At 62.0% G+C, this 12,843-nt stretch overlaps 1 protein-coding gene across 1 annotated transcript in view; it reads right to left on the reverse strand.

Moving 5' to 3' along the window:
* Window positions 1-388: 388 nt before the first annotated feature.
* The window catches only part of SDC3 (syndecan 3), a gene marked incomplete at its 5' end in the record, with an annotated part of 31,758 nt that continues 19,303 nt past the window's right edge, over window positions 389-12,843 (reverse strand). The window contains 4 exons of the mRNA XM_079115249.1: window positions 389-2,451; window positions 3,173-3,464; window positions 5,188-5,801; window positions 7,152-7,269. Of these exons, the coding sequence (XP_078971375.1) occupies window positions 2,285-2,451; window positions 3,173-3,464; window positions 5,188-5,801; window positions 7,152-7,269 (1,191 nt within the window). The remainder of the gene's footprint in view (window positions 2,452-3,172; window positions 3,465-5,187; window positions 5,802-7,151; window positions 7,270-12,843) is intronic.

Raw genomic sequence — 12,843 nt, forward strand, 5'->3', positions numbered from 1 at the left:
CCCAGGCACTGTCCCTGCCACACTCCCAGCTCCTCAGCCTCAGCCCACCCAGGTCTTCTCACCAGAGCTACTGTCCCCAGGACAGCAGCCCCCAGGGAAGGGTGAAGGAGGCTGGGACTCACTTGGCCCCTGGGCCCTGCCCTTCCACTGCAGGACAACTGAAACCAAGCAGCCGCTTCCTGCTGCCCAGGCCTCAGAGGCCCAGGATTCCTTCCCCAAAGTCTGGGACCTCCCTAGGCTGCCTTTGGGTCTGCAAGATGGAGTTCAGCCTGAGAGTAGGACACCAGGAAAAGGGGCTGCAGCGGCCCCCAGGACCCTCACCCCCACCGCCCCAGGCACGCCTGCCCTTACTCTGCCGAAGTCTGCTGCCAGGGAATCTTGAAAAGGGAACGAAATAAAACGGGTGGGTGTCTGACTCGAGTCTGGGTGGTGGGCGAGAGGTGGGGGTGGGAGCCCCCGCCAGTTCCAACCCACGCCACATCCCTGGGCTCCCAGAGCCCCCGCCAGGTGCTCCTGCCCCCGAAGACTGGTGACCTTACACGTGAAACACCTATGAAAGGGCCCTACTTTCAGAGGTGACCAAAAAGGTGGCTTGGGGCCTGTGGCAGCACCACCACCCCGGTCACCCGCTCTACCCCCCAAATCTCTGCCCTCAGAGCCTGGAGCACCTGGGTGGGCTGCTTCCAGCTGTAGCCACAACCAGGAGAACTGCCGAGAGGGGTCCCCGGGGTGGGTGGAGGAGGCTGGCCTGGCGAGGACGAGGGCGGGAAAGCAGAGGGCCTGGCGGAGGCCCGCCCTCACAGGCACTTTGGAGACTTGTGTCCCGGGAGGCAGAGTTGCCCCCTAGCTCAGAGCAAGTAAAGGGTTCAGGGAGACCAGGAGCCACGCCACAGGTCCCCTCCCCACCCAGGACTTTCGAGGACCCAAGCATCCTCCACAGTCTGGGGCCAAAGCCCAGGAACCAAGCCCTTCTTTCTTCAGCCGTGGAGAAACCCCAAGCTCCCTTTGGGGTGAGACAGGGGAGAGCGCAGGAAGGGGTGAGGCAGGCCTGGGGGGTGCACCAAGCCCTGGGGGGGCTTTTGGCAATGCACCCCCACCACACTTGGTTCCAGGAAAGACCAAGGCCCATCTTCCTCCAGCATGGGCACAGGGATGTGGATGAGGCTGTGCATCCGTGTGGGACTGTGTCTGGCAGAGGGCAGATGGAGACGTGGCCAGTGCAGTGTCACGGGATGAGACTGAGTATAACAGGGCAACTCGGGGACCCAATATGGGCTGATTGTTCCAGCTTGATTCCACCTTCCCCAGGGGGCCCAGAAGCTGGAGGTGACCTATGTGGTGTCAGGGTCTGTGTGTAGGAGGCATAAGAGGGAGAGGAGGCCACACTGTCACCATTCAGGTGATCAGGACCAGCAACTCACATTATGGTTGTGTCTGGGGGTGTTTCAGCAACGTGGAAAGATAAACATCTTTGGAAGAATGTCTGCTTTTGCGACATGTCTTGATTGTGGGGAGGTCAGGATTGTATGACTGTCACTGTGTGATTTTGTTTCATGTGTGACCACATGACAATATGTGGAAGAGTGTGGGCAATGGGGTCTGTGTAGAGTCCCCTCACAGGAGGGGCGTGAGAAGCTTCCCCTCACCAGTGGCAGCTCCTGCACTCTGTTTCCTCAGGGGAAGACACAGAAAGAGGAGAGGCCTTGGGCACAGGTGTGCTGGGCAGGGAAGGGAGAGTGGTCCCACAACCCCAGAGAGGCCAGGACTAAACAGGCTGGTGACAAAGGGCACCCTCTCACCCAGGCAGAGAGAGGCCCTGGGTCAGGAGCAAGAGGTTGCTGTGTCTAGATTATTTCAAGGGCCAAGTCTGTCACATGTTGGTCCCGGAAGCCAGCCTTGAGTGCCTCTGCCCACAAAAGGAGACCTCAGGGAGCCCGGCAAGACGAGGTGCCTATCTCAAGCCCCACCCCTTCTCCTTCTTCCACCAGCCAATCAGGAGCTTCCATCCTCCTGTCCATCTGACATAAGGTCCTGAAGCCTCAGACTGGTGGGGGGGTGGGGAGACAAGAGATGAGCTCGTAAGGGCACAGTCTGGGGCAGATGGCCACCACCCCTGCTCCTCAGGCATGATCTGTGTGAGGCTGGCAGCCTGAGCAGGCCTTGAGGGAGGGTGAAGAACTGGGGCCAGGCCCCCTGCTGGGCCCAGTTCCAGGCCTGGGCTGGTGGGGCTGGTGGGGGCCGGGTAGGGGTGGCGCTGAGGCAGCAAGGAGGCACCACAGCTCCGCTAGGCGTAGAACTCCTCCTGCTTGTCAGGCTTCTGGTAGGTGACACTCGCCTGCTTGGGCTCCTCCAGGGTGTAGCTGCCCTCGTCCTTCTTCTTCATACGGTAGATGAGCAGCGTGACCAGGAAGGCAGCGAAGAGGGCGCCCACCACCCCACCCACAATCACGGCTGTGGAAGAAGAGGGCAGAGGCCAAGGCTCAGAGGCAGGCAGGGGAGGGCAGAGAACACCACACAGGGGACAAGGCTGGGACAGGGCTGGGAGTCCCAAATCTGCTGTCAGCGTCAGAGTGAAGCTGGAGTCGGTCCCAGCAGGGCTTCACTGTCACCCATTCTAACTGCTTACGCCCTGATTCCCTCCTCCAGCCCTGTGAGGGAGGAGTAGACGCCACCCACCAGAAGATGCTCCAGAACTTTACGAGCTCTGGGAAAGAGAAAACTGCCAACTAACAATGGCACTTCCTGTCGCAGAATCAGTCAGTCTCCAGAGGAGAGGGAGGCCTGGGGAGGTTACACCATTCCTCCGTGGGAGCCAGGATCTAGGCCACCAGTCTAGACTCTAGCAGACGTGGCCAGCACAAGTCTTCAAGAGTCGGGGAAGGACAAGGCACAAGGTGGGCCAGGGATCAGTACTCAGAGAGTGAGGGCCCCAGGAAAGCAGAGGTCAAAGTCAGAGTCAAGAACGGGTCACAGGGTGCTGAGGAAAGTGCTGGAAATGGAAATAAAGTCAGGGTCAGACTTTGGGAAGGAGGAAGTTCAGGGAGAAGCAGAGGGCAGGGCCTGGGGCAGAGTCCCCAGCCCTCACTTCGTTTCTGTCCCCTAGGAAACCACACCTGGCACCCCTCTTGGCTTCCGGAGGCAAACAGGCCCCCCAGCAGCGCCCGAGCCTCACCTACGAGCACCTCCTTCCGCTCCAGGATGCTCTTCTGGGGCAGCTGAGCAGCAGAACTGCCCGAGTCGATGGCATTGTCCAGGAGGCCAGGGCCTGGGCGGGCACCCTTGGGCAGTGTCCCTGGTGGAGGTGACGGCTTGGCTGCTGCCCCTCCCACAGCCACCACCTCATTGGCTGTGTCTGGCTGTGTGGTCTCTTCTTCTGGCAGCTCAAAGTCCCCACTGGGGCCACCACTCACTGGCACCTCTGGCTCATCCCGGATTGTAGTCAGGAAGGACTCCGGAATTGGGGTCTGCAGAAGAGGGTGGCGTAAGCCCAGGAGCCAAGGCTAAGCACCTCCTGGCAGTCAGTCACATACACAAGGCCACTACTCCATTGCCCCAGCGGGCCAACCCTAGTACTCACTGTGCTTAGTATGCAAAGCATCATCCTCATGAAAGGATTATTACCACTCATTTATAGTGCAGGAGACATGCTCAGAGAAGTTAAGTAACTTGCTCAAGAACACACAGCTGAGTAGTAGAAGCAGAACTAAAATCTAGATCTATCCAGCTCCTTCGTGTGTGTTTCCAATCACTCTACAATGCTGCCTCTATTCTCGGTCTGGCCACATCCTGTCCCTCTCCCGTCTCCCTCTCTTCCCCTCTAGCAGCTTGGGGGATTCCTGTTGAGAAGCTGCCTGGGGACTGCTGGGTGCAGCTGTTATGAACCTGGGCCTGAGGCGGGGCGAGCCCATGAGTCTGGAGGCCAGTCCAGGAGCGCAACCTGCAGGGCATGATGCCCCTTGGGGACGGGTGTCCAGGGATCCAGCCAAGTGACTCAAACCCTGCTGGTCCGTTCATGTGGAGGCAAGACCAGAGCCAAGAACTAAGACCAACGTGGGGGAGTGGAGCCCTTGGGCAGGGGTGTGGCTGAGGGTGGGTGGGGTGGAGAGGGCAGGCCTGGGGTCTGCCGGGAGAGGCCTGCGCTGCGCCCTGCCGTGGTTCCCCCTTCCTGCCCAGCTGCCCCCGCTGCTCTGAGGAGCCAAGAGAAAGGCCCATGTCCTGTTGGGGCTGCTGAGGACTGAGAGCGACTGTCCCTGACCTGAGGGCAGCTCTGGAGCCCACGGGTGCCCGTTTGAGGCCAGTGCAAAGGCTCTGGTGCCTCTTCAGTGCCGCCAGCCCCCTTGCCTGGCGCACCCACCACGGACCAGACGGCAGCTCCCAGTTCCTGGCTACCTGTCCACCCGCCTTCCTCTCCCTCCAGCCCCCGACCCCCTTCCTTAGCACCCCAAATAACGCCCATCCACGGCCTGGCCTCTGGTCCCTGTAGGTTCAGGTCCTGCCACCAGGGCTGGCTGTGCAGCCTGGGCAAGCAGCTTCACCTTCCTGAGCATCGGAGGCCCCAGGGGCCGAGGGTGGAAGAGACCAGGCAGCGCGGAGCTGAGGCCCCTCCACGGGAGCTCCGGAGAGCTGCCTCGCTTGTGCGCCTGCGCCCGCTTAGGCCTAAATAAAAGCACGAGGGAGCCACCAGGAGACACGGTGGCCAGCGCAGAGCGTCCCACGCTCACTCCCGTCAGACGATGGCCTGACGCTCCGACGTCAGGAAATCCCACCTCACAACGCCATGAGAGATTTTCTACTTTTTTTTTTTTTTTTTCCTTTTTACAAGTAAGCAGAGACAGGACCAGTGACCAGCTGCAAGTTACACAGCTGAAAACCTGCAGCCGAGGACTCAGACCCAGGCCGCTGGGCTCCTGAGTCACTGCTCTCAACCAGGACCCCAGGCCCGGCCCCCTCACCCACACCCGTGCCCCCAATTTCTCCCTGTGGACGTCTTGTCCCACTATCAGGGCCCAAACCCCACCCAGCCACCCAGCTTCAGCAGTCCCACCGTGTGCCCGGCCCCCAGCTGTGGTCCTCTGGCACCGCTCCCTCTGGCCCTGCCGTGCTGCCAAGCACCCTGGAGCCTCCTAGTCCTCCCCCTGCCGGCTCCATCCTCTGCTCTCGCACCCTGTCCTCTCCCAGGTCCCTCACCTGAGCCACCTCTGTGGGTCCTGGGGCGGTGGTCCCCAGCGGCAGGGTGCTCCTCTCGGTGACATCAGGCTCCTGGGTGGTAGCTGGCCTAGGAAGGGCTCCTGGCCGGGAGGTAGCTGTGCTGACCAGCCTGGGTGTAGGGGCCTCCGTGTCCAAGTTGGCCGCTGTGGTGGGGGGTGAGGGCGCTGCTGGAGAGGTGGCCCTGGCTGTGGCGGCTGTGGTCAGCGGAAGAGGCGGAAGCCTCCGGCTGCTGGTGGTCCTCGTCAGTGCAGTGGTGGCTGTGGATGGGGATGCTGCAGGGATGCTGGGGGCAGCGGTGGCCTCTGTGGCAGGCACTGTGGCCACCGTGGGGGCGCCTGTGGTGGCAGCAGCGGTGGCGGCTGTGGTGGTGGAGATGGTGGTAGCTCTCTGGCTGGGTTCCTCCGGGGCCTCTGTCACCACTGGAGGGCTGGTGACAGGCTCCGGAGTGGGGCTCTCGGAGGGGAGCTCTTCAAAGGGGGTGCCCACAGGCTGGATGTCTGTGGTGGGCAGCAGGGCTGGCGTGGTGGACACAGCCAGGGCCACATCGGGGCTGAACCGCACGGCTGTCTCCAGGCCCGACTCCTGCTCGAAGTCTGAGGAGGAGGGAGAGGCACGTGAGGCCGCTGGACAACTGTGAGGACCGCCCGGGAAGCCACACCACCAGGACGGGCTCCCAGCCCCTCTCGCCCCGTTTCCCAGGAACAAGAGGGAAAGGTGGAAGGCGACCTGGCCAAGGTGGCTGACTCTCCCCAGCTCCCTCCCCCTGGCCGGAACCTCCTGAAGCATCCCTGGCCGCTGCAGCCCACCCGGCCCGGGGCTTCCATCCCATGAGGCCAAGCGGCCAGAGGCCCTACTGGCCACAAATCTCACTGAAGGTTGAACGAGAAGAGGGGTCTGGGAAGGGCAGCGCTCCCGGGCACACACCCAGCCCAGTGCACCAGCGGGCACCCCAGGGGTCCCCTGGAGGCACAGGCAGAGGGCAAGAGGGAGGAGGAGCCCTAGGATACAGCAGGCTGCCTGCACCACCTGGCTGACCGAAGGAGGATAAGAGAAGGAACTGGAAGGAAGTGGGATGAAGGAGCACGGAAGGTGGGGACAGGAAGAGCAGGGCCACAGGCGGCTCCCAGAGGCAGACGTGGCAGACGGGAGGCCAGGAACAGAGGCTGAGCCGCCAGGGAAGGGGTTTGGTTTGGTTCAAGATTAACGTGGAAGAGACTTAAAGGAATGGCTAGAGGGGAGACCAGAGGCCAGGGCTGTGAGCAGCCAGTCCACAGCACAGGATTGGTACTGCCTCATCACACGTGTCCCCTTGCTGGCTGACCTCAGCCCCTCTGCAGGTGCATGGCCAGAGGTCCTCCCTGCCAGACCCTGGCTTCCTGTGCAGCCCCCTGCGGGAGGCCGGGAGAAGGCAGTGTATTCCTCGCCATTTACAGGTGGGCCGATGGAGGCCCAGGAGACAGTGCGCTGTGCAGCTGGACAGAGGTACATATGGGAAGGACCCTCCTGACCTCCCAGCTCGCCAACCCATGGCAGGGGTACGACCCACTGTCCGACCAGTCCCTCTTCACATCTGCCCCAGCCCGACCCTCGGACACAGCTGTTTGGATCCAAGGGGACCACGTGACCCAGTCTGGGCCAATCGCGGCATCTGCAGAGGCCTTGCCAGGGCCGCTGCGGAGTGCTCCGCTCCTTCACGTGGCTGGTGTGGTGCCACGAGCAGGGCCGCCGCGGAGGGTCTGCGTTTCCTGACACGGGCGGGACGGCAGGGCCGGCAAGGCTGCAGAGGCCCAAGGGCACACGCGGGGAGACCGCCAGGGCCTGCCGCCCCCGGGAGGACCTGTTGCCCTCTCCCTCTCAGGTCCCGAGACGGCCCGCGTGACCACCACCGCACAGGACCCACTGCGCGCCCCGGGCGGGCGGGCAGGAGGCCGGGAGGTACTTACAGCCCGAGCCCGACCCCGAGTAGAGGTCGTCCAGCTCGTCGTCCGGGAAGGCGTCGTCGTCCCCAGAGCCCTCCAGGTCCACGGGCCTCTCAAAATTCTCACTGCGCCAGCGCTGAGCCTGAGGGCAGGGACACGCGGGTCAGCACCCTGGGGACCACAGGCACCGTGAAAGCCCAGGGCTTCCTCCTGGGCAGCACAGAGCTGGAGGCCACAACCCCATCTCCTGCCTGGTGGCCACCACCAGGGACCTGGCGGCTCTCTCTCCCCCTGAATGGAATCAGGGCTGGACTTCAGTCCCAGCTCCATCGGGTGGGAGCGTGGGCACATGATTTAGTCCTTCATGCCTCAGGTCACCCGTCTGTAGAGGATGCCAAGAGCCGCCTCGTCCAGCTGCAGGGCTCAGCACGCTGGGGCGTGAGCAGCGCCAAGCACACCCGCCCAGATGGCACGCTGGGTGCCACGGGCAGCAGCCCAGTCCACAGGTGGGGACCGAGAGCCGGTCACCAGAGAGCAGGGCATGTGATCTGGAGACCCCACTTCTGCTTGGGACCCTCAGTGGCATCTCTAACTCTCAAAGGCAGGGTACCCAGCATTATCGGAGAGACACGGGTGTTGGGGTGTTGGGGAGCAATGGCCTTGGTGGGGGCGGAGGTGCAGGGAGAGGAGGGAGCCAGCTCCAGCCGGGCCCACAGCCCTCCACCAGACAGGAAGCGAGCTCCCTGCCCTGCCCTGCCCTGCCCACAGGGTCTCAGGGCCCAGAAGCAGCGCAGGGCCACATACTACTTCCACCTCCAGGGCTCAGGGTGAGGGAGGGGCTCCTCTGAGGTCCAGCTCACAGGCCCCACTCCTCCCAGATCCCTGGGGTTGGAGCCAGACCTAAGGGCCACGAAGGCAGGAAGCAGACCCTCAAAGCAGGGCAGATGTGGCCGTGCCTGGAGGCCCTGCCCCAGCCACTTCTCTGGCTGCACACTGGGCTCCCCACAGTCCCGTCCTGCAAGCTTTCACAGGAAAGTGAGATCGAGGACATGGCATGTGAGTCTTCATCCAAGAGAGAGAGGCCGCTCAGCAGGCAGAAGGGAAGAGGCCAAGCTCCCGTGTGGGCCAGTGTAGCTGGTGTCCCTGGAGCAGACCTCAGTCTCCCCAGCATCCCTCCACGGCCCCTCTGCTCCTGGAATAGACCGGGCTTGCCTCTTTCACTCCTCTACCTACAACACTCTCCCTTTCACCCCTTTGTCCAACCATTGGTGCTGGCTTGCTTTCTTTTCTTATTTTCTGTACTGAGGATTGACCCCAGGGATGTTCTGCCTCTGAGACGACCCCCCCACCCCCGCAAGCACTTTTTATTTTTTATTTTGAGACAGGATCTCGCTAAGTTGCTGAGGATCTTGCTAAATTTTTGAGGCTGGCCTCAAACTTACGATCCTCCTGCCTCAGCCTCCCAAGCTGCTAGGATTATAGGTGAGTACCACTGTGCCTGGCTCCCATGTCACTCTGAGAAGCCCTCCTAGCTGAGCTTTCAGAACACCCCAGGCTCCTGATTCACAACTCAGATCTACTTGGGAGCTGGTTTTGCTTGGGGGGGGGGGGGTGCGCTCAGGGGCTGAGCCCACCCTGCTAAACTACGCACTTGATGAAGACAGCATGTGCTGTGCCTAGTGTGGCAAGGTGCCTGGCCCAGAGAAGGCTTCAGGGCACGATTGTTAAGGATGGGACTGCAGTAAGAAGAGGTTCCCCAGGCAGGAGAAGGTGGGGTGGGCGTGAACTGAGGCTGGAAGAGCGGTGCCCCATCAGGAAGGTTCTTAGTTCCCGACTGGCAACTTTCTCTTAGAAATTAGTTACTCTTTATCCTGACTGCACATCAGAACATTGTGAAAGCTGAACCCAGGGTCTGGTGGCTCTCCAACGGCGTGCCTGAGCATCCGCAATGTTTGATGGCTGGGGAGCCACGGAAGGTGTGAGCAGGGACTCAGCCCTGCCACTGAGGGGCTCCGTCTGCAGCGCACACAGAGCCAGCGCCGGCTGGCAACCCTGGCTTCCCGCCCCAGACCCAACTACCTGCACCGCAGCCGACCCAGCCAGCCCGGGTCGGGAGACACCCCCTCACCACACACACACCAGACGCGCGCCTCGAGGTAATGAATTAATCAGTATTTACTTTCTACCAGTGAGTCATGGAGTGAACAATTAGTGTAATTGCCCCTGTGACTAATTGCTGGTCTTCCTCCCTTTTAGACATTCCAGGAGCTCAGCAGCCGTGGTCCAACTTTCGCCAGCTCCCACTTCTGCCCAGAAGAACAAATCCCCAGGACCCAGCCCCCCCACCCCCAGCGCCCACATGCTGGGGTCCCGGGGAGACTGCTCCCATCCCTGCAGCTCAGCGAGCAGCCTGAAGTCACGTGGCAGGACAGGGATGAGCGGGAACCAGGATGTGGGCTTCATCCTCAGTCTGTTCTTCCAGGGGGCCAAAGAGTGACTGGGAGGCCATCAGCCGTGGGGAGGAATTCCAAGAGATCCGGGAGGAGGGACCTCAAGACAGGAGTAAAGGTGGGAGCCACGATGGGGACCCCTCAAGACTCCTCGGGGACCAGTGCCACATGCCAGTACCCACATGCTGCGTCCAGGAAGACCTGGACAACAAAGACACCCATGCCTCAGAGCCACCAAGACTGGAAACGGCACAGCCAGAGGCCCAGGGGACATGCTGACACACACGCACCTAAAGGCAGCCACAGGAGCACAGGGTGTGGCATGCCTTGGGGGCCCGCGGGCTCTGCAAGGGAGGGCGGGGGGTGGGGTGCTGCGCAGCTGAGGCTCAGACAAGCCCCAGCCTCCTGCGAATCCATCAGCCTCCACTCAGGTAGCTCTCACCTAGATACTGTTCATCCCTCGCTCAGTCGCCATTGACATGACAACCGTTACCATGACGACCATCTCCTCCCTGCTAAGGACCAGGAGCTCCAGCTCCCCACAGAGCTGGGGGTGCTGGAGAGGGAGAGAGCATGGGGGACAGAGGATGACAGGGAGGGGGAGGGGAAGCAGGCCCAGGAAGGTAGAGGCCGGAGGGAGGCTGGGCGCAGAGGAAGGGGCAGAGGAAGGGACAGAGGGCGGGCTGGGGTGAGAGGGAGGGAAGGAAGAGTGGGGTGGAGGGAGAGAACTCTCTCACATCTTAATACAGCCTCACACAGATCAGAGGGGACTGGGGAAGGGGCGACCTTGGTGACAGCCCAAACCTGCATCCAAGAGCGCATTCTCTCTGAATATCAAACAGCCCAGCCCCCATCGGGTGGGGAAGTGGCCACAACCACTCATCCCAGGGGTGGGGGGCGCGGGGTTTGGTATTAATGATGAGGTCGCCTGGGACCTATGGGGGCGGGGCCTCACAGAACCTAAGGGCAGCTGCCGCTCCTGGGGACAGGGAACTGCCCGGGAGGCGCAGGGAAATCCTTAGAAGTCAAAGTGCCTGCAGAGGAGGGTGACAAACAGCTCTTGACCCCTAAATGACCTCTGTATTTGCATAATTTCATGCATAATGAGCATAGTTATCCATGCCATTCCCTTAAAGAACTGAATCCAAATGCTCCAGGACCCCCTGCCTCCCCGACCCTCTGCCCCTCCAGGTAAACTCACCCTGCTGTGCCTGACAGGAGATGCACGCGCACACACACACACACACACACAGCAACTGGTGGGGCCACACGGCCCCACGCCCTCAGGCACGCACCACGTGATCAAAATCAGCACCACCACCCCACCTGAGCAGTCCGGCTCCCACAGCCCTGGCCACCAGGACACCTCGGCCCGCACAGACGCACCCTGTCCCCATCTCACACACTCACAATGCCCGCGAGCCTCAGCCAGGACCCTGCGCCCCCCAAGGCCCATGCCGGGCCCTGACCCCACACCCTCCCGCACGCTGCCCCCGATGCTGCCCCAAACCTCACAACGGGAACGCGAGCTTCTCCCACGCTGCCCGCCAGACCCACCACGCGCACACCCCGCGTGTGCCCAAGGACGCCCGACTGCCTGCCGCCGCGACCCGAGGCAGCAGGGGCAGCTGCCAGGGTCTGAGCAAGGTGGTCAGGGGCTAAGGGCTAAGGGTGCGCCCAGCGACAGCTGGCCTCACGTCACAGCTGGGACGGGAGCGCAGGTCCTGGCCTCCGACACCCCTGCTCTGGGGCCGCCAGACCCACTGCTGGTCCCAGGTTCCCCCAGCTGTGGCCCTCACCCTGCACGACACCCAGTCAGCAGCACCCAGGGCCATCCACATCCCGGCAGGCCACCGTGCACCCACCACCTCTGCCACACGCCCACCCACCTGTCACTGAACGGTCACTTGCCCTGCACACTCGCGCACGCTGCCCTGAGCGGGAGACGCAGGGTGCCCCTCCCTGAAGACTGACACCCCACCGGCTCCCTCAAGCCTCACGCCGCCACCCCATTGGGAACCACCCCACAGCCTCAGGCTCCCGGCCCGGAAGGACCTGTGACCAGCAGACTCCTCGTCCGTGCCATCTCCCCCAGACTAGTCCACAGAGCTTCAGAGCAGCTGGGGAGGCTGTCCGGGTCCCCAGGGCCCGACCACCCAGCGGTGACCCACTCGGCGAGGCAGCTGGTCTCCTCGCTTCCCTGGCCCTCAGCGGCCACCATCCAGGTCAGCCATGTCACCTCCCTCCAGCCCCCAGGCCCTTCCAAGCCTGCTGAAGATGTCTGGGGTCTCTTAGACCTGGCCCCGCAGCCTGGAGCCTTCCAGAGACACAGGTCAGCCAGAGAGAGCAGAGTGGACCGGCGCCTGCCTGCCCGGCTGCTGGGGCCACGGGAGAGCCGCCCAATCCCCGTCCCTCAGTTCTCCGTCTGTAAAACGGAGACAGAGAAGCGGGCAGCTCCGAGTGCTGAGGACTGAAGGCCATTCAGGAGGCTGGGGGCTTCCAGGGGACGCCTGCGCTCCATCCCCAGCGTGACAAAAAGTGACCAGAAAGGTGGAGGAAGAGGCAGGACAGAGCTCTGCCGCCGTGACTGCTGAACTTTGTCTCGCCGAAGCCTCAACTTCCTCACCAGGGAAAGAGATGCAGATGAGGTTCTTCAGGCCCAGAGAGGTTGAGGGGCACTGCCAAGGTCACACAGAGGGGAGAGTGCAGAGAGAGAAAAAAGAAAGGCCGAATGAGGCGGGAGAGAGGGTGAGTTAAAGAAAGAGACACACAAATTAGGTCAGCTGGCAGGGGCCCGGGAGCCCAGCACCCCTGTGCCACGCTAAGCATGGCGCAAAAGCTAAGAATAAAATCAAGTGTAATTAGTTCTGCCCGAGCTGCCTTCCCCTAATTAGCCAGACGCGGCCTCCACTCTCCTGGTGACTAGAGGCAGTGTGGGCAAGGGCTAGCAGGTCAGCTTTAGGTTCAGGCAGCCCTGGGTTCAAGTTCAGCTCTGCTTACTTGCTGTGTGATCTGGGGCAAGTTGCTTAACATCTCTGAGATTTTGTTTGGCTAAATAGGGATGATGATTATTTGCATTTCATAGAATTGTTGTGAGAATCAAGTGGGATAATGTACCAAAAGCACATGCTGCCTAGTACACAGTGGGTACTCCGTAAGCTTCAGCTGGTGATCCCTGCTGGACCGCAACTCAAGGCTAAGCTAGACCTGAGAGAGCACTGGTCCACTCCTCCCCCAGCAGATGAAGGAACTAAGGCCGGGGAGGG

Source organism: Sciurus vulgaris, assembly GCF_902686455.1.
Source record: "Sciurus vulgaris genome assembly, chromosome: 1".
NCBI lineage: Eukaryota > Metazoa > Chordata > Mammalia > Rodentia > Sciuridae > Sciurus > Sciurus vulgaris.